This window comes from Eptatretus burgeri, chromosome 9 (assembly GCF_056783735.1).
Source record: "Eptatretus burgeri isolate ZD-2024b chromosome 9, Ebu_testis_v1, whole genome shotgun sequence".
NCBI classification, from domain to species: domain Eukaryota; kingdom Metazoa; phylum Chordata; class Myxini; order Myxiniformes; family Myxinidae; genus Eptatretus; species Eptatretus burgeri.
Window position 1 is genome coordinate 25,026,603 of NC_140969.1, and position 23,012 is coordinate 25,049,614.

At 40.2% G+C, this 23,012-nt stretch overlaps 1 protein-coding gene across 1 annotated transcript; it reads left to right on the forward strand.

The window, feature by feature from the left end:
- The first annotated feature begins 21 nt into the window (after positions 1-21).
- Positions 22-21,906, forward strand: LOC147019739 (uncharacterized). Its single transcript, XM_085893764.1, has 3 exons — positions 22-157; positions 1,305-2,548; positions 21,693-21,906. The coding sequence occupies exons 2-3, from the start codon at positions 1,413-1,415 to the stop codon at positions 21,904-21,906; spliced, it is 1,350 nt and encodes a 449-aa protein (XP_085749890.1). The 5' UTR covers positions 22-157; positions 1,305-1,412.
- The last annotated feature ends 1,106 nt before the right edge of the window (positions 21,907-23,012 follow it).

The following is a 23,012-nucleotide window of genomic DNA, read 5'->3' on the forward strand; positions in this document are numbered from 1 at the left end:
TTGCTGATTTTCACGATTTCTGTCGTAACAGTGATATCGTATTGCAATCATCGATCATGTTCCATCATGTACTTTATGACCGTGCTCAATTAAACAATTTTGCAAGAATAACGGATCGACAGTTTCAATCACAACAAGATATCTGCAAACGTCAAGGGTAAGCCTCTCCTGGCATCCACGATCCAATGATGGCCATGGGTTTTTTTGGACCGTCATATGACTGACCATCAACATTTAGGGATAGAGTGTAAATTAAGAAAATGTGTTGCCATCTAAAATCTATCCATAAAATTCAACATCATGAAAATCGGAGGAGAATTATTCAATATATTTTCAAAAAGATGTTTTTTTTTTTGTTAACTGCATCAATCCGAAAAAGTAGGTCAAGACGCTAATAAACATAAACAGAACTCGGTGGAGCGCATACATCCACCATGCTGAATTGTTTTCGTTTTGTATCTGGATCTGGATCCAGATGTTTACCAAAATCTAATCAATTCTTCTTTGTCACATACCTAACCTGTCCAAATTTCATCAGAATCCATCCACAACTTTTTGAGGTATTCTGCTTACAGACAGGGGTGAAAACATAACCTCAGTCCACTTTTGGGAGAGGTTACTTATCAAGAATTGATACCAATTAAACAAGATTATTTGCAACATGCCACTCCTAAACTCCAACGCCCCCTCGCTTCCCCATAAAATACCCCCATGTATGCGTACATACAATGGTGGATGGCTACCAAAGAACTGTTCCAGTAGTTTTGCGAGACAAATCGCTCTAACACTGACAGAAAAAAAAGGAACAAAAACAAAACAACCTAAATGGAGGTTTCATGCTTTGATGGGTGTAAGACCTTGACCTTTAACATGGAGTGGTATGATGTAAAAGAAGACTAAATGCGCATTGCTCTCGGCTATCTAGAGAGGGCAATTTCGTTCCGATCAGACAAACCTGAGTCAAGTTGCGTTGAAAAATGTTAGAATATCTATAATTAGGTCATGACCTTAAAATTAGATCAAGGTCAGAATAAATTGTCAACCCTGCACACTTTGTATTCCCATTACACTGAACAACAAATTTCAAAAAATTTTTTTTACTGGAGATGTGTAAAGTGATTAAGACTAATTTGGGTATGCTGATTTCAAAAATCATAACCGTTTTGCTGTATCACGTCAGGATTTTCAGGAACAGAAATATTCCCATTGCCTAGAAGTCAGGATTTCAATGAAATTTACATATGTCTTTAACATGTCTATTTCGTACAATTGTTGTTAACTTGTGTTATATTTCTTTCTTTCAGATAAAGATGAGTAGGCGTTCCTGCACCAATCATCCTGACAACTTCTGTTATGTCTGTGGTCGGTATACCAAAAAAGATCAACAGTGAAGTATATCTACAGCAGTGAAAATGAAGGCCACCTACTTTCACTACTTCGGGTGTAAGGTGGGGGACGAAGAACAGAGCTGGGCACCACACATCTGCTGCACAAGCTGTCACACAACCTTGACTCAGTGGTTGGTGGGCAAGCGCGCGAGCATGCCATTTGCGGTGCCCATGATATGGCGTGAGCCGCAGAATCATCATGATGATTGTTATTTCTGCTGCACAAGCATCGCCGGCTTCAACAAGAAGAATAAAGGTCACATCAAGTACGCTGACTGCGTCTCTGCTCGTAAACCTGTGCCTCATGATGACGAGAACCCCGTTCCAACACCTCCAGCTGATCAGAACATAGCTGTAAGCAGTGGTGAAGAGGATGGTGATTATGAACCTTTTGAACCCGACACTCAAGAATCACACCTTCTGAACCAGGGAGACTTAAATGATCTTGTAAGAGATCTCTCGCTGTCAAAGGCGAAGGCAGAGCTGCTTGGATCAAGGCTGCAGCAGTGGAATCTACTTGAACCTAACACCAAGATATCCTTGTTCAGAGCACGTCACAGAGACATGGCTGAGTTCTTTGAGATGGAAGACATGATGACATTCTGCAGTGACATCAACGGTCTGTTGAAAGAACTTGGGTGTGATCACGATCCTGCAGACTGGCGCCTCTTCATCGACTCGGGGAAGAACAGCTTGAAGGCTGTTTTGCTCCACAATGGCAACGAGAAACCATCAGTCCCACTGGCTCACGCGTTCGGCATGACAGAGACCTATGAGACTATGCGGCAGCTGCTTGATTCCATCAAGTACAATGACTTCAACTGGCACATCTGCGGAGACTTGAAAGTGCTGGCGCTGTTGTTAGGGCTGCAGTCAGGCTACACGAAATACATGTGCTTCCTTTGTCTCTGGGATAGCAGAGACGACAAGAATCACTGGACGAAGAAAGATTGGGAAGAGCGAAAAGAGCATGTACCTGGTCGACACAACGTGAAGCATGTCGCCCTTGTCGACCCAGCCAAGGTTTTCCTTCCACCACTCCACATAAAGCTCGGCTTGATGAAAAGTTTTGTACGGGCAATGGATCTGAATGGGCGTGGGTTTTTATACCTCAAGGAAAAGTTTGGCAACACCTTTGTCGGAGGCCAAGATCAAGGCTGGTGTCTTTGTTGGACCGCAAATCCGACAGATTATGAAGGACGAAACTTTTCTGACAACTCTAAACCCCAAAGAGCTGGCAGCGTGGAGGAGCTTCAAAGCTGTGACGGACAACTTCTTGGGGAACGAGCGCGCGGACAACTATGAAGAAATAGTGCAGCAGCTGCTGGAGTCCTTCAGGAAACTTGGCTCCAGGATGTCCCTGAAAATCCATTTCCTACACCAGCACCTGAACTTCTTCCCTGACAACTTGGGAGCAGTCTCGGACGAGCACGGCGAGCGATTCCACCAAGAGATTTCACTCATGGAGACGCGTTACCAAGGGCGGCACAACCCGAACATGATGGGCGATTTCTGCTGGTTCCTGCATCGTGAAACTGACACAGAGCAGCACAAACGCAAAGCCAAATGCCTAAAGCATTTTTAATTACATTCTAGTGGAGTTTTTCTGTAATTTCTATAATTTTGAAGCATTCATGATGAAATAAATGAATAAATGAATTTTTGTAAATTTCATTGAAATCCTGACTTCTAGGCAATGGAAATATTTCTGTTACTGAAAATCCTGACGTGATACAGCAAAACGGTTATGATTTTTGAAATCAGCGTACCCAAATTAGTCTAAATCACTTTACACATCTCCAGTAAAAAAATTTTGTTGTTCAGTGTTATTGATGCAAAATGTCATTCCGAAAGTCCCTTCCGTCTCTGAGATACAGCTTGGACATTGGCAGGGAAAAAAGCAACCTAAACGGTGGTTTCGTACTCCTAGGGGTCAAATAAATTATGACATACCATTAAAAATTAGGGACACATTTTTGAAACAAACCCCACAACAGCTACAAGTCTTGATCATAGAATTTAACCAAACTCGGTGATGTAATGGTTAGAGCGTCCGCTCCGAGTCTGGGAGGTCGGTGGTTCAAACCCTAGCCGAGTTGTAACAAAGACTTTAAATGGCACTTGCTGCTTCCTTGCTTGATGCTCAGCATTTAAAAGGACAGAGCATAGATAAACAACTATACAGTGTCCCAGATAAAGGCAGGAGACCCCTGAGTGTGTGCACACCAACAGCATTGCCGAAGCCCGGGACTCATTCATGCCCCCTCAAAACATAACTCTGAGTCTTCAGCTCTGATTCAGTTATTGTTGCGACTTTCCATATAATCCATTCTCAATCTCTCTCCTTTGACTCTCCACTCAACTACCAACCATCGATGATGTTTCTCCTTACATTGTTTCTCCTGCCCGACTTTGTCCCTGTGTGAAGCAGTTAACCAATCAGTTGATAGGTTCAAACAAGTAATAGGGAGCTTCTTGCAAGTAGGCAGGTTCTAATATCCGAGCATGCTCGCACACCAATGCTTCATGCAGGTGGTGGAGAAAAGTCTGGAATAAATTATTTGTGAATCCCAAAATAAAATGATACGTGCTCCCCATTTAAAACTTGCCTTTTTTACCTGTGACATATGGAAGGTCTACAAGAGTTTTGCTTGTTGTTATTGTGGTTTTTGTTGGAGGTCGATTTTTGAAATGTGCACCCATTGGTCAGCTGCTGGACCACACCCACATCTCTCGCTTGGCTCCACCCACCCTAGCACCCAAACAAAATTATATGAGCACCATCTTGGTTTTCTGGTGAGCCTAACACATTGGCCTGTCGGCCTCTGCTGATTGTACGCTGTCCGGCTTTGTTGCATCAGATTTCCATTGACTTTGTTTGGGTCGAGTGTTGATCACAATGAGGGACCTCGAAAAATCTAACATATGGAATAAAAATCATTAGTAAGGTTTAATCAAGCCCGTGCGTGCCTCCCTTAAAAAAATAGCATTACGTAATTTTTGAATGGCCCCCTATTGAGGTTAAACAATCCGTGAATGTGTGACAAATCGGCTCGTTCTGATATAACTGACAAATCAACTCTAAAAAGTGCTTTAAATGCGCATTTCCAAATCGGCCCATTCCCAGATTTTTAGTCAATTCACTCAAGCTTAATGATGAAATCCTGTACCACGAATGACTACGTACATGTTTTTATGAACAAAAGGTTTATTACAACAGAGAGTGGAAGAGCAGAAGCAATGGACACACACATTTTCACCCATTTGTAATCATAAATCTTATCTGTCGCATATAATGTGGGTAATGATTTTTTATTTTAAAATTATTATTATTCTCAGCTCCAGCTTTAACCACAGACATGTGGGATATGAGCAAGGATGAGGGAGTTGAGTGGACAGAGGAGATGAAAAAATACATTTTGTCGTAGGTTTTAACTTTGACAAAAACGATGGAAAGATATGGTATTTGTGTTCTCTTCTTAATGGAATGAAGATGAAAGTGTTTGACAAACCATGTGTTTTAAAAATATGGATGTAATTTTCAAATAAACATTAAAGCTTTGAACTTAAACAGACAAACGATTAATAAAACTAGAGTTCATAGAACACAATACCCTGCGCAGTGTTTAAGTATATACAGGAGGGCCTTGCAGTTTGTGGGGGCTACGTTCTTGAAAATCCCCATGAGCCGCAAATCTGCAAACTTAGTGTTCGGGAATTCAACTTTAAAATTTGTTGAAACTGTACCCTTAATTAACATGCTTGTGCATTGTTTTTGTGCTATTTATTTTTTATGAATAAAAGATTAATTTTTGAGAGATTTAAAGAGGTTTTACAGCGTTGATAAAAATTAATCCCGGGTTTTACTGCAGTTTTCTCCAGCGTCTATCAAACACGTTGCATTAGTTATTTGTGCCTGTTGTTTGTGTCCATTATGACATCTTTTTTTATTTTTTTAAGAGTGCGTTTGCTGTTTGGAATGATTTTCAATTTTGTTTGATTACCAGGTAGGCAGACAGGGTAAACATGTTATCTATCTCTGCGCATGCGCGGTCGGGATAATATTCCATACAATTTGCCAAATTCAGAGCCAGAGTACTGCTAAACTACAGGTTCATGTTCTGATTTGTGTTCAAAATATAACATTAAATTGAAATTAAATTGTTCCTCGATCATAAACTGATGTTTGTAGACAGAGACAAAGTGAAACAGTTGCTTAACCCTGCTTTTCACTTCATGTGCATGGGGTAAAAAAGTGATTTTTGGGTTTGATAAGAGTGAGACTTGTAAAAGTGAGGTTAACAGAGGGTAAAAATGCAATGAACTGACAGTTTTTGCCATATTCAGTTTTCACATCTCCTTAGGCTAGCCGGTTAGTTTGGAAGTATGCACACCAGATGACATCTACAGGATGAATGAGGGACGCTTGCCATTGCGGGAATCGACCAAGAAGCTGACGCTGACGTTCATTAACCAAAATGCCTGATGAGCATAAGCATATTCACGTATTATGAAACTTAGATAAAATTATGCCATTAAAAGACCATGACTCCTCACTCTACCTGCTGACCTCAAAGTAATATTTTCCACTGAAAGTCAGCAGCTATGACCGAAGGTAGGTGCATCTTCCAATGAAAATGAATTGTTCCAACAATTGATTTGAAATAATGTGTGACAGCAATGGTAATCACCTCCAGTTCGGATGTGGTCCAGCACTGGTCCAGTTTATTAATTCAATGACTTGATTTCAACATCGTGGAGCATCTGTTTGTTACAGCTTCACCTCCCTCATGCCAATTCTAAATGTCAAAATTGTATTTTGTTGAAAGGTGAAACACCAACATGTCCTTAACATCAAATGGATTGCATTATTGGTGTTCCTATCTAAACCCTAATCTCATGATGCTGGGAACTGAAGTTCAAATCCAATACACCATATTTCTGTTTTCCATGTTTAATGCCCTCATAATTCATATGAAAGTACATTGCACTTCTTTGTCCGTATGCAACACAAGGCTGAGGGGTAGGGCTGAGTGGCATCATTAACTGAGGGTACAGCTGTGCCGCTGATGCCTTCTGGTGGTTAAGGCTGGAATTTGTCCATGGTGCCAGCAATTGCTTCCCTACTCTTCACGAAGGACACCATGGGATATTTAATATCCATCAATGAATGCTGGCAGACGGGACACCCAGGTTCAACATCCATCCGATGGATGGCACACACATTGATGAATCACCCTGCCTGTGAAATACCGGAGACAGTCTGTAGCTCAGTCAGGATTCAAACATGGGCGAGACATCTTACGGACGAGTGTGCAGTTCCAAACCATCCTGTCAGCCCTCGAACACTGCACTGATGTTACCCCCAACGTCTTTGTCCTACATGTGATTTATTTTCAAGCTCCACTATGAGATTTAGATGAATGTAAATTAACCAAATGTAATAAGGGACATTTCGAAAATGTTGCAAGAGAAAATGTCTCTGAGTAAGAGCAACCGTCATCGAGTTACAATCAGCAACACCAATACCTGATCAGCAAAACCATCAGAGCAGTTTCAAGTCCCAAAAAGGGATTGGAGAAGGAGGCTTCTGGGATTGTAATGCAGAGCTCGTGACAATGACGCCGTGGCATGTCAAGAGGATTCGGAGGGAATGCGCTTATCAGAACCACACGAGCCTCTGGTCACAGGGACGACGCGAATCCGTCATTGCAAAAGCATTTTTCTTCGATCATTTAGCTTTTCGGATGGACATTACACAACCCGAGAATGTACGAGTCAGAAGGGAAGTGATGCAGACATGTCTGATTCACCAGCAAATGAATATGGCATCTGGTATTAACATAGCAAGAGTATCTCAATTTTAGAGGTAATGTACATGTATAATTCCAGTTAATAAATCACATCCATCTATAACATCAGTGGTAAGGTTGGAGGTTAAGAAGCTGTGTCACCATGCCGCTTGTGTGCAGGATGGGGGCAAGAATTTGTAATATGGCCAGGGTACCGGAGATAACTCAACTTGCATGCTCCTCATGATAAACACCATGGTGTATTTCACGTTCAATAACCTATATTATTATTATTATTATTGTCATTTTGTATACAGCCTCGAGCTGCTGGTTGCATCATTGCTGAGAGTGTGGTTGTGCCGCTGATGCAGTGCCCCTGTTTCCAGTAAGCTGGTACTCGTTTTACTGACCTTGGGAGGATGACAGGCTGAGTAACACCACCTGGTGTTATTTAACAGTTACACCACCTGGTGTTAACATGACTGGGGCTCAAACTCAAGACCCTAAGATCTTAAGACAGCCACCTTAACCGTTAAGTCAACACAAGGCTTGTTCAATAACGAATGCCGGTAGACGGAACAGCCAGTTTAACGTCCACCGTCCACATCGCTCCCGAGCTCACTATCAGTTTGTTGAACATTATCATGGAATCAACAAAGATGGGAAGGACAATGCGAGATCCTGGATATTGCTCATATTGACTGCATTGATAAAGTAGAGCAACAATATATTCATAATTTCATATGAACAAGATTGCTGATGTGCAGTTTGTACCGTTTTGTAGCTCCACCTTTGAGTGGCCTTGAGGCTTTGTGATGGGTGAACTCCACATCAAACTAGAAGGGCACTCAGTGAAGCGCATACCTCCGCCACCTAATGCCTGATCCACGAGAGCATATCGGACACATTACTTTTTTGAAATATCATGCTATATATCGTTTTAGGCCCTATCTCTCAATGGTGAAGAGTCACTTTAAAATTTAAAGAATTCTCGTGTCCAGATACGGATTCGGATCTTCACCAAAATCGAATCAATTCTTGCTTGTCACACACCCAACAGGTCCACCAAGTTTAATCTGAATCCGTTCACAACTTTTTGAGATATCGTGCGATATATTAGTTCAACCCGATCTCTCAATGGTGAAGAACCACTTAAAAAAAAATTCGGATCTTCAACAAAATTGAATCAATTCTTCATTGTCACAAACCCAACGTGTCCACCAAGTTTTGTCTGAATCCGCCCACAACTTTTTGAGATATCGTGCTATATATCATTTTGGCTTTTTCTCTCAATGGTGAAGAATCACTTTAAAATATTCTAATAGTCGGATCCGGATCTTCACCAAAATAGAATCCGTTCGTCCTTGTCACACACCCAACCTGACCACCAAATTTCATCCGAATCCGTCCACAACTTTTTGAGATATCCTGCACACAAACGGGCAAACAAGAAGACATCATGCAGAGCACGATACTTGCAAAATCCAAAAAACAAATTTGATCTCAAAAATAATTGATGGTTGAATTCAATGACCAAATATGCAACTCCTCTTCAAATTTCAAGTGAATCGGATGAAAATTGACAATTTTAGAAATTCAGCCTATATTGATCTTTTGGCGTATGTGGACCACAAAAATAATTGGTGGTTGAATTCAGTGACCTGAAATGAAAATCATCTTCAAATTTCAAGTCAATGGGATGAAAATTGAGGATTTTAGAAATTCCACCTTAGTTGTTGACTTTGGGCCTATGTTGACCTTTTGGTCTATGTTAACCTCAAAAATAATTGGCTGCTTGAAATCAGTGACGTGAAATATAAATTCTCTTCCAATTTCAAGTCAATCGGATGAAAATTAAGGATTTTAGAAATACCACCTTATTTGTTGACCTCTGGGCTATGTTGATCTTTTCCTGGGTCTTGTATGACAATTAACTATGCCTCAAACCCAGGGAGCACACTAACTTTCAGATTTTCAAGGAGGGCGAATTGTTGGCCATTTGGAAGGTGGAGTCAGATAGCTCAGAACCTTGGCATTCCGCTTACTTCCTTCAATCAAGTGATTGTGCAATTCACCAGCGAAGGCAAGGAATCCACAGTTTCCCAAGGAATTCACCAGCGAAGGCAAGGAATCCACAGTTCTGGTCGATCTCGGACCTCAGAAAGGTCTTCGAGCTGTCAAGTGATCCATTGAGAAAACTCCCCGTTGCAAGGCAGCAGATGTTGCAGAGGAGGTCCAACATATCTCAAGAACTGCCGTGCGGTATCTTTATCAACTGGGCTACGATGGGGGAGCAGCTCAGAGGAAACCTCTTAAACCAGCCGACATTCAAAGGAGAAAGAAGTGGGCTGACGAGATGGACAACAGACCCTTGGAGTTTTGGAAAACTGTATTTTTTTCAGATGAGTCCCAATTTACTCAATTTTCTGAGTGGACGCATATGGGTCTGAAGACTTCCGAGTCAAGAGTTCTCTTTGAACCGATTGCAGCCAACTGTCAAACACGGTGGTTTTTCAGTGATGGTGTGGGGATCAATCTGGAGCTTGTGGAGTGTGTCGGCAACATCAACACTGCAACACATTCCTATGCTCGAGGATGGACTTCTCCCTGTCTTCTCCACTGGTCAGATGGTCAAAAACAACACTCTGGTCATGGAAGATGAAGCTCCATGCCACACTGCGAAAAAGACCAAAGAATGGCAGGACAGAAATGGGATCAAGCGACTTCCATGGCCAAGTCAGTCTCTTGACACGAATCCCATTGAACACCTCTGGGCCATATTGGATTGAGCTGTACGGAAAAAGTCCAGGAAATCAACATCACGGGCAGAATTGCTAAACTTTTGCATGAAGCCTGGGCAGAAACCCCACAAGAGAAAATTTCGGAACGCGTTAATTCTGTGCCTGAAAGAGTAAAACCATTGAAATCTGCAAATGGCAAGTTTACCAAATACTAGTGTATATATTACCAGAGTTGGTGTCAAAGCCACCTAATGCTCGCCTGTTTATACATTTATCGTTTTTAAAAGACTAGTCTAATAATTAATATTTTTTATAAAGCATTGCAGTGAAGTCTGATCCAAATTATTTTAAAGCAATATATGTATTTGTATCTTGTAGCCTGGTGTTGGCACAGTGGTTAGGGCAGCGGCTTGGGATCCAAGAGGTCCTGAGTTCAAGCCCCGTTGGGCCACCGAATTAATACACCAGGGGGTTGACTCAGCCTGTCATCCTTCTGAGGTCGGTGAAATGAGTACCAGTATACTGGGCCGGTGTATACCCCGGTTAAAATAGGTGTACCATGTCCCTGTGTCGTAAGAGGCGACCAGGGTTGCGTCAGGAAGGGCATCCGGCATAAAACGTGCCAAATCACGATGCGGATCATACGGATGATCCGCTGTGGCGACCCCTAACGGGAGCAGCCGAAAGAAGAAGAAGAGGAGAGGATGTATTTGTATCTTGTAATCAGTAACAAGAGCGCAAGTGAGCACAATATATGCCCAAACAAGGAGGTATATACAGAATTGTGCGACTCCATGGAAAACAGCATCCTGGTTGCCATGGCAACCACTTTAGATGACGAACGTATGTCACGACACACCGTCTCCACAGTCTGTACCTCTTCTTCTTCTTCTTTTGGCTGCTCGCGTGAGGGGTCGCCACAGCGGATCATCCGTATGATCCGCATAGTGATTAAGCACATGTTTTACGCCGGATGCCATTCCTGACGCAACCCTGGTCGCCTCTTACGACACAGGGATATGGTACACCTATTTTAACCGGGGTATACACCGGCCCAGTATACTGGTACTCATTTCGCCGACCTCGGAAGGATGACAGGCTGAGTCAACCCCCTGGTGTATTAATTCAGTGGCCCAATGGGACTTGAACTCAGGACCTTTTGGATCCCAAGCCACTGCCCTAACCACTGCGCCAACACCAGGCTCCTCCACAGTCTGTACCTATGTACCAAATATGAAACGTGAAAGTTGAAAACTTTGGGAGTTAGAGTGTGGACAGGAACGGATGGAAAACAGCATCATGGTTGCCATGGCAACCACTTTAGATGACGAACGTATGTCACTATACACCGTCTCCAGTCTGTACCTATGTACCAAATATGAAACGTGAAAGTTGAAAACTTTGGGAGTTAGAGTGTGGACAGGAACGGATGGAAAACAGCATCCTGGTTTCCATGGCAACCACTTTAGATGAGGAATGTATGTCACGACACACCGTCTCCGCAGTCTGTACCTATGTACCAAATATGAAACGTGAAAGTTGAAAAATTTGTGAGTTGGAGTGCGGACAGGAACGGATGGAAAACAGCATCCTGGTTGCCATGGCAACCACTTTAGATGACGAACGTATGTCCCGACACACCGTCTCCACAGTCTGTACCTATGTACCAAATATGAAATGTGAAAGTTGAAAACTTTGGGAGTTAGATTGCGGACAGGAACGGATGGACGGACGACCGGTATCATATAATACGCCCCGATATATATATATATATATATATATATATATATATATATATATATATATATATATATATATATATATATATATATATATATATATATATATATATATATATATGGCGTATAAAAAAATAATGTGGTAGATAAAAACATTAGAAAGGAAAAAATAACTTGCACCAAAAACTTTAACATTTTCACGCTCACGCTGACGCTGACGCTCACGCCGGGGGTATCGCTATAGCTCTCTGTTCTTCGAACAGGCGAGCTAAAATGGATCAAATGTTCAATAAATAAATTATTTCAAAATGATGGTGTCTATTTACTTCTGTCATGTCTCTGTGCTTGAAAAATCTTCGATTTCGCAAAGTAACAAACAAACAGACAGCGAGGGGTGCAAACATAACCTCCTTCTCCTTTGGTGGCAGAGGTAAAGATAGATTTAGATATATTTTAGGGAATACAATTGAAAATGAACTTATTTCTGTACCGTAGGTTTTTCCAACCATGAAATGCAGACTAAGATTTGGATAACCATGTGGTTGCCCTTAATTCTGAAAAGTATGAACGCAACTTTGTAAGATACAAATATACTTCTCGTCATCATCACCATCACAATAATATTCTTCGTTCAACAGATGTGGCTTATCATCATAATCGGCAATATTTGAAGAGGTGAGCAGCTTTCAGGCTGCTGTGCATTTCAGATTGTTCAAAATACACCTGCAGTCTAGTCTGGCAGGCAAGCTCAAGCACACCTGCATTGTTGTGGACCAACGATGACCTCTGAGGCTGAAGAACCTGTCATCCATTTGATAACAAGACTTTCTTCTTCGTTTTCAACCATATCCTTCAGCGGGATCATAAATATCAGGGGAATTCTCGAGGCACCTCTTCCAGATGTCAGCCTGATAATTTGCTCGAAGTGTGTGCTGCAGCAGAGTGTCTTCACATGGTGGCAGCTGCCAAGATTACATATCCCCTCTTCGACCACGGAACAATTGATTCACTCATTCACTTTGTCCACCTTGATGTTGATGACGTATATTTGAAAAGTGAATTATTGAAGAGTTCCCACCAATTGATACCGAGATGAAAAGGCTTTCTTAAACTTCAGACCTCGAAGAAGAATGTTCAGTGCTTTCATCTTTCCTTGTCTGGCAGTGCACTTACAGTATCACACCAAATCCAACACACATCAGCTCTCAGTGCTGCAACCAATTTCGAGACATGGACATTTCTGACACAAGTTTTATTTAGTGTCCCGTCGAATGAAGATTTTGATATTGATAGCCGTACTCAGGCCTAACCCTAACACGAATCTAACCCTAACCCTAACAACATATGATTCAGATATCTGTGTCATCGACAACTCAGATCAGAGCCTGGTAGATTTCTGTATCAGCCTCTAATTGGTTGGACTTGAGAATCTCAATGTCTTGACAATCGTTGTGAGTAAGTTGAGTGCAATGTTGGCCACCACACGTGATGAACATGGTTTTGTTACCAAGCTGTTGTCTCCTTCTCTACTCTTTCCAGCTCTCAGAAAGAAACCTTGTCAGCTTATTCATGCTATCTGTGCATGTCAGCATCCTCTTCCAATATGGGACTTTCAAAATGACATATAAGAATGCTTATGAAGCCTTTCACACGTACACTGTGTGTGCATTTTCAGTGACTCACTTCTGTGAGACAGGCTCTTTTAACCTGCTGTTGCTGGCGTGAAACCTGAAAGTGAAATAGTCGGTTAAACATAATTTTTTAGCATTTAAACAAAAGAGTGGCAATTTCAAAATGGTTAACTATAATTGTTGTGTGTGTTCCTGGAAATACGAGAAATATATGTGGACGGAGGTGTCGAGTTCTTACCCTTACCTGTTGAAGGAAGGAAGGAAGCAAGCGGTGGCAAACATGTGGATATGGACACACACACACACACACACACACACACACACACACACACACACACACACACACACACACACACACAACACACCAATACAACACACATACACACACAACACACCAATACAACACACACACACACACACAACACACCAATACAACACACATACACACACAACACACCAATACAACACACACACACACACACACACACACACACACACACACACACACACACAATCAGTTGTACAGTTCCGGGGCTATTCCTGAAATATAATATAATTTAAAGGATTGCTGTAAATAATGTAAATCTCAAAACATGGTTCCCTTACGTAAAGTAAGAAACTTAACCTGTAAGCAATTTACCGGTTTCCCGACGAAACACTTCCTACTTCCTAGAACCTCTCCAAACGGCGGATCCACAACTTTGGTCATTGATCCACATCAGTGGAATACCTGTATCAGTTGCGTCTCGGCAGTCAGTCAACCCATCAATGAAACATCACGAATCAAACTCCACACGATAGAGGATTTAATGTCATAATCACACAAATGGTTATATAAATCAGTTTTTTTTTTACAAGCTGCCTTGTCCTCCAGCAACCAATGAAAATGGTTTAAAATATATATATATATATATATATATATATATATATATATTGTTTTAATAATGTATTTATATAAATATCTCATTAATATTATTTTTACTATTCGTATTGTATGTCAGTAATTGTATTTGGTATCATTTTATGATCTTAAACAAAACTTGTTTGAATCTGCTAACTGTATCTCCCTGTGTTAGTAAACACGTCTGACTAGTTGTTTTAATCTATTGACAAGTTTGGTGTTGCGTGTTGTTGCTCTCTCAGTTCCAATGATTTCACCTGTAACTGTACCATAGAAAAGCTTCTTCGAAATGTTGCTGTCTGAGAAAGGCATTCATACAATGTGGAATGGAAAAGCATCTCGTTTATGAAATAATTTGGTGTGAAATTTATTATTACTATTGATATCGATTTGAAACTCCAAAAAATAAAATGAAGTGTGAGTTTAGTTTTCCTTTTTAAAATTCGAGTTCTTTTGGATATACATAATCGTTACGCCAATCAAATACAAACCCATCATTAATTGCTAGTAAATCATCAATGAATCTAAAGATGTTTCCATACCTTCACGCAGTTGTTAGTTCATTCCTGCACACATTCTGGACCCAATCAGACTCGTACATGTGCAGGAACAAATTTACAAAAAAAATTGGCTGGATATGAACCCATGGGTATTCCCACTGTCTGCTGGAGTATCTTGTTGCCAGATGCAAAGAAACTGTTGTTTTGGAGAAATTTATTAAGTTTATTTTTTGATAAACTACATAAATATTATTTCCTTTATAGACCAGTTTGCTCTTTTTTGATAGACTTTAAATGTATACTTTATTACCTCCTGCAAATGCTTTATCTACCACCCTTTCCAATGTGGTTACAAGCTTATCATATGGAAAAATCATAAGTTGATAGACATTTAGCCTTACCCTTGTTATTAAATGCTGTGGATACTGTCGATTACAGGTTTGGAATGATCAATGATCCAGAATTTTTTTAATACCACAATAAAACCTTGCCTTTTCATTGTAGTTTTTCAAGCATTTATAAAGGAGTTTCATCGCCCCTGCCATACTACTTGACAATGGTTTCAAACTGCATTCTCTATTTGCGATGATGAACCTCATATTACAGGGGTTCTGTGCATTTTTGGGATCCAGTAAATGAATGGTAATTTATGGTGTTGATCTGGAACTAACAGTCTTCTCGCTTTGGAGTGATTATTATGGTGTTGTATCAAGTATATTTTATTATCATTACTTATTTTGTCGGTCTTTCAGAGTCCAGTCTGTAAACTCAATTCTTCCAAAAGTGTTTGAATGTAGAATGTTTTGCATTAAATGCAATATTATTATTTGCTTTGTCAATTGGAACAATAACTGTGTTTGAAGCCGTTATAAACAATGACTCGTCTCTGGATTGTTGAAAATTACTTTCTGATTTATTGATTCGAACTTTTCTTTTCAAATCAACAATTCTCCTTTTAACACGTTTCTCTACCTCCTCCAACCATAAAGCTATTTGTGTGTTTGGTACTTTGTATTTATCAATTTGCTCTCTCATCCATTCTGTCAGTCCTATCATTGTAAGTTCCGTTGCTTTATTCCAGTTAATCCTTTTATTTTCTCTATAATTTGGTCCTTTTGTAAGTAATATACATAAATTTATATCTTTCACTATTATGAGGTCCCCTGTGATAATATGTTTATGATGTGGATCTTTAAATACAGAATGTTCACAATTACAATGATGTGCATTACTCAACCATTCCTCTATATCTACAGATTGCACAGTTCCCTCGTAGTTGAAGATTTTTCCCCTAATTGCATTTTGTAATGTGAACACAACCCTTGGTGTGTTGGTCTCTGTGTCTGTGTCTGTGTCTGTGTGTCTGTCTGTCTGTCTGTCTGTCTCTCTCTCTCTCTTCCTTCCTTGTGTTGGATTGGGAGTTCCTAACCACTCATTTACAATTTGTTGTGATTTTAAATTGTGATGATGATTAAAAATAATTTTTTTTACACACACACACACAATTGCCAAACCCCATCTCCCTGTGCGGGGGGGGGGGGGGGTGGAAGTGATAATAATAAGGTTGTGGCAGTGCAGTATTTACATTTCTGATTCCACTGATTGTAGTATTTATGAGGGGAGACAAATCAACCCCTCAGAAGTAAATTTTGAAAATTTAGTGTAAAGGTTGGGATTGATAAATGTTCTCAGTCCCCTGTAAATGACCAAATCGTGAGATTATATTACAGGTAATTCAATTCTGAGCAAACCTGAAGACACCATCATCATTGCCATTACCAATAGTGTTATAAAATGGAAAACAGAAGGCACTTCTAACTCAATGCATTTTAAGTTTGGACAAGGACACGGGTCCTATGTTTCAACCACCAAGTGGGGTTCAACTGGGACGTCAGTTGGATTACTGAATTACAAATTGATTCAAGTCAAGTTAATTGTTATCAACCGGTAATAAATGCAAACATCTAACTTTCCAATCGTTTCTGTGAACATCACCATTTCTTGCTTTTATAGTTTTATGGGTACATGATAGGCCGCATGGGAAGTGCGTCTGATCTTTCCTTGACTACAGTTGATATTTATATTCATAAATTGATGCAAAATTCTCTGCAGTTTCTGCAGGGCTTACACGGTCCACCATCAACCCTCTTCTGGTGAAACTACCGAAATCCAGGATCACTGCTCACCTCCACTCTTTCGTTCCTCTTTTTACCCACCTGTGGAACCAACTTCCACATTCCCTTTAATCTCATTCTTCTCTACATATCTTCAAGACAACTAACTGGTCACCAACATCTTAAATCGTCCCCAAACCAAAAACCATGATCTTTTCTACCCACATTAACCCCCCCCCCCCACACAACCGCCATATACATATATATATATATATACATATATATATATATATATATATACATATATATATATATATATATACATATATATATACATATACATATATATATATATATACATACATATATATACATACATATATATATATATATACATATATATATATATATGCATATATATATATATATACATATATATATATATATACATATATATATATATATATATATACATATATATATATATATATATATATATATATATATATATATATATATATATATACATATATATATATATACATATATATATATATATATACATATATATACATATATATATATATATATATGCATATATATATATATATATACATATATATATATATATATATATATATATATATATACATATATATATATATATATATATATATATATATATATATATACACATATATATATATATACATATATATATATATATATATATATATATATATATATATATATATATATATATATATACATATACATATATATATACATATATATATATATGTACATATATATGAAAAAATGACATACAATCGTGATTTCTTGCTTTATCCAAAAGGATCAGATGTGTCTCCAGTTGTCCTCATGATGTGATTGCCTGGAAATTGAATTTTTGATTGAAATCATATTCTCGTGTGATATCCATTGATTTCCTGTAAGGTTTAACCAATTCATTCTGATGACCTATTGATGTTTTGGTCATCAGAATGATCTAATCATTGTTGGTTTCAATATTCGATAGCCTCGTGTCAAAGCTGAATTATTTCGCTGTCCCCATTCCACAACTTCATTATGAGTGGCCTCAACAAAGCCAACTCACTAAAGTCTGAGTGATAGCTTCATCCTGGAGTTCACCTCAGATGGGTTTAGGAAGAAGAATGAGATACGGTTTGTAAGCAACAAGCCTAACAAATCATATCTATGGCTCTTAAGAAACTTCCCTTTTCTTTATCCCTCTATAATCCCACTCTCCCATGCCTTCCCCTGTACTTCCGCAGAAGAACAATAGAAATGCCTATTAATAGTCATTGTGCTAATCATGAAGCATGCTCTAAATGATAATCTTTTTGAGTCCCCACTCTGTGTTAAAAATAGGATCTACTGTTGCAGACAGGTTTCTTGCCATGATTCAATCTGTACATTCACTACACTTATAATCATCTGGAGGTCTGTCATGACGATGCATGCAACTTGCGACTTGAATTCAATCAAAATTGCAGTATTCAATCCCCACACCTCCCGGCCCCTATAGTCCATCCCTCTGCCCTCTCACCCTTCCGTCACAATGAGTGGTTACCTGGTTGGTGATATACACAATCAACAGACACCTTGTGTAGATACCTCATTGACATGGATGAAATTGCATCTTCTTGCTCAGACAATTAATGAGTTATGAAAGGATTAACTAATTATTTGGTTGAACCCAAGGGATTAGTTTGTCTTTCGATGAATTTTTGGTTTTGTTTTGCTAAATACTGACCTGTGACCTCTGAAATTTAGAAAGGTTGGAAGCATTCTAGTTTTGGTAAAACAAAGCTACACTAACCTGTACTCCCCTGGGATACAGATGATACATGACCAGACATCCATACAAACAACCCACCTGGTGTTATTTAACAGGAACTGGGACTCGAACTCAAGACCCTAAGATCTTAAGCCAGCCACCTTCACTGTTAAGCCAACACCAGGCTTGATGAGTTGGTTAGAAAACAAGAACAAGCCGATTCGATTTTCGTTCAGGTCCCGATCCAGATGTGGCCTATAATTGGGATACAAAATGTAAATTGTTCGGCCTAGCACAGGTGCTCACTCTACCAAGTGCCGTTCTAATTACATACTGTTTGAACGTTAGTTCCACCATTACTACATCGATTAATTACGTACTATTGGAACATACCTTTTAAACCTTCAAACGCTTTAGACAGCTGAGACCCCTTAGGCCTTTGAAGACCCTTTAACCCGAAAACACTAACGTGGGGTATGAGGTATCCGCACAAAGTGAACAGCTCGATGCTCCACCAGGTTATCCCGTGAGTCAGAGCTTGGGACTCCGTCTACCTTCAGTGCATGGGCATACATCACTGAGGACGGGTAAGTAACTCTGCTCTCTTACCTTTTTTTTTGTTATACAACATGGTCTGGGATACTTTTTTTTACGATACGATACTTTTTCAGCAAGTAATGCACAAACCCACATTGAGGGTGGATATACAGTACTCCACAAGTAGGAATTATAAATCCTTCAGTCTCACTTAACAAGTAATGATGAAGATAACTTCTGCTTTACTCGAAATCTCTGTGCAGGGAAATATAGACATTAAAATAAAAAATACACAAATGGATAAATGGACAACAAAACATGACTGTGTATTTTTTTGTTTGTCATCATTATGATGAAACTTTGTCCTCCATTCTACTCTCACAGATCTTGTTTGTCCGTACATCTCACATGCACCTGTTAGACAGTTTCATTGTCAGCACATCAACCTTTACCTTCCATCATTTTGCTCGACTGGAGTTTCAACTTGTGTGGTTGTTGCTTGTCTGTCTGTCGGTCTGTTATACCGTACCTTACATATCTTGAGAACGGAACATTGTATGGGCCACCAAACTTGACAGGTATCATATCATTGGGGGCTCATGGGGGGAGGTGGTGGCAATTCGGGAGTGTGGGAACAAGGAGGAGAGGTTAGGGGGATATCTTACTGGGCTTATGTGATTTTAATCAACCAAACCGAGGATTCTCACAGGATTCCCAAAAGTTAAAACAATTAAAAAATATTTCACCAAAGTATGATATATTAGAAGTCACCCATTACATCACCAGTGGGCAATCGACCCATTTAACCCACACATGGCACCAGCTATGCCCACCTTTCTGATGATAACACGTTTTGTTTTGTTTTCTTCATTTCCATCTCAGGTACAAACACAAGGCAAGGTGGTATCGTGTTCCATTTAAAGTTTCTCATTCTTGTAATAAGAAACTTTCATGGAAACACGATACGTTTCCACCCAATATAATTTAATTGGGATTATCCACCCAAAGTCACTGTTTGGCTGCTGAAGTTCCCACGGTTGCATTTTTCTTGCATAACTCAAGGACATCTCATGAAGTCCCAAAAGACTATCCCAAATGCAGCACAACACGAACTCAACAAGTACAATTTGTGGAACAGCAACAGATGATTCTTCGACCCCACATTTAGGTAAAAAAGAAGTTGTTTGAACTTTCCTGAGGTGCATGTTCACCTGTGCACCTCCAGTCCTTCAAGATTACTGCCTCTAGACACCTCAAGCTTTCTCTCGTACCCACCCTCTTCTGTTCTCGCTGACCCATTCTTCCCCTCAACCCTATCATCCCCTTATTCCTCTTTCCTTCACACCATTCACCCGTTCATGTGACTTCTTTGGCTTCCCACTGATCCTCTGTCAGTCTCTGAACCTGCTGCCATTTTCTGTTTCGCTCCACCATGACCTTAGACATCTGTAAAACATGTTGGTCATATAATGAAATTCTTACTGCATAATAAGCATTATTTCTACCAAAAGGGACCTGTGTGACATCCATGAAATGTAAAATATATCGACCTCCTCCATCACAACTCCTCAACCTCTCCCCCCCAACTGAAAGTCTCAACCCCCCTCCCAACTGTGTCAAATAGTTGCTCCCCCTCCCCCCCACTGTGTCAAATATTTGCTCCCCCCCGTGATGTCGTGAAGTACAAACAATCAGACCGACCACGATGCACTCAACTTCATGAAGGTTTAATTTACAACACTCAGCTCCATTGCCTGCTCCATGTGTCGTGCATGCGCACACGACACTCACATCAAACCCGAGGAAGGGTGATACATCACAACCCCCCACCCCCCAAACCCCAAATCTCTGTCCTCCCCTTCCCCACCCCTCCTCCCAGTCATCAAAGTAAAAGGGCATTATTACATCGATCATTACATATTTGTTCATTACCTCATTGAAATAGTGGAATATTTAACTTTTTGAAGAAAATCAAAACAAATGTGTACGGTACTGTGGTATTGGGAGTTGCACGAATATTAATGTATGCATGATGAACCGGAACTGATGAGGCAGAACCGGAAGTGACGTGAGCGGACTGTCACGTGAGGGCAGCAGGAGATGCCATTAAAAACGGTTGAGCTAAATATCCTTCACGTGGGCTGATTTTGCGACACAACATATTGGCGACGAGGATGGGATAACCATGCTCTTTCACCACCTGCTGCATTCTTACCAAATCTGGATGAGTCTTCGATACCTTTTAACTCATGGATGTGCATGTTCGAGAACTTCATGCTGGCGGTAAATGACGACGCACGTTCTGATGCGAGGAAGCACGCATTGCTTATACACTGCCTCGGAACTGAAGGGCAGCGTTTATTCTATACCCTCCCAGTTGATGGGGACACGTACTCTGCTGCTGTCGGTGCATTAACAGCCTTTTTCATGCCAAAGGTGAACGTTGTTTTCGAACGATATAAGTTTCATCAACGAGTGCAGAGGCCGGGTGGATCAACTGTTCTGTTCATTGCTGCTTTACATGAGATTGCGGTTAATTGTGATTTAGTGACCTCTCTAATGAAATGATGCAAGATCAGCTCGTGGAAAAATCCCTTACAGATCGTATACGTGAACGGTTGCTTTTGGAACCGGAGCTTTTGGAACCAGAGCTTACATTGCAGAAAGCCCTCGTAATGGTGGGACAAATTGAATCAGCCATGGCAGAAGCAAAAGTGATTGCATGCGGCTCGTCAACGTACTTTCATGATGTACGGACATGACAGAAGTAAATAGACACTTTAAATTTATTAATTTCATCTGTATAAAGCAAGTTTTACTCTGATTTGTACTAATATTAAACTACAGTCTGACCCGGATAAAAGAAAAACCCACGTATAAGAACATGTTTTCTTATTCCCGAACATGTTCCTATGTAAATGTATATGGGAAACTCACATATAAGAAACAGGCGTACAAAGAAAACCCACATATAAGAAACAGGCGTACAAAGAAAACCCACATATAAGAAACAGGCGTACAAAGAAAACCCGCGTACAAGAACATATTTTTCAACACAAAAGTACAATTTTCTATCCGAAGCCACAGGAAAAGCTAGCTTCAGTCGGCTGACGCGTTAGTTTCACTTTCCCATACAGTAGGTTTCCGGATATCCCGAATGAGGAAGTGGTAGTTTCGCTTCATCGCAATGGCGTCCGCTCGAAAAACGCTGAGTGTTGCAGAGAAAGTTGGAATTTTGGATTCTTTAAAGTCGAAATCGCTGATGAGAGCCGATGTCGTGAAAAAGTATGGCATTGGATTGTCGACCGTCAGCAAAATTGTCAAAGATGAGGAGTCACTTCGAATCAAAGTGCTCAACAACTCTAACATCAACAGAAAGTGTAGCCGTGACAGCATCCACAAAGACGTCAATGAAGCGACAACTGCTTGGTTCCATCAAGCTCGTGCAAGCAATGCTGTCGAAACAGACTATCATCAAAAAGAAGGCTGCTTCGTTCGCCGTTTCGTTAGGTGTCGAGTTTGAACCTAGTAACGGTTGGCTAATGCGCTGGAAGCAAGCGAACAACGTTTCATTCTAGAAATTCCATGACGAGAAAGCGGCAGCTGATGGTGCAGCGGCAGACAACTGGATAAAAAATGTGTTCCCCGACTTGCTTGCGAATTATGCAGAGAAAGACATTTACAATGCCGATGAAACGGGCCTTTTTTATAAGGCCATGCCCCGTGGTTCTCCAACAAGTGCCGGTGACAAGCCAGCCGGAGGTAAAATTCCAAAAGACCGCCTGACTCTTCTGTTGTTGTGTTTTCTCGATGGCAGTGATAAGCGCGGCTTCATTGTTGGCAAGTCCGCCAAGCCGCAATGTTTCAA

Coding starts and splice junctions, on each gene's coding strand:
- LOC147019739 (XM_085893764.1), top strand. CDS start 1,413: ATGAAGGCCACCTACTTTCACTACTTCGGGTGTAAGGTGGGGGACGAA. Junction 2,549..21,692: donor GGAGGCCAAGATCAAGGCTG/GTGTCTTTGTTG, acceptor ATTGTGATTTAG/TGACCTCTCTAATGAAATGA.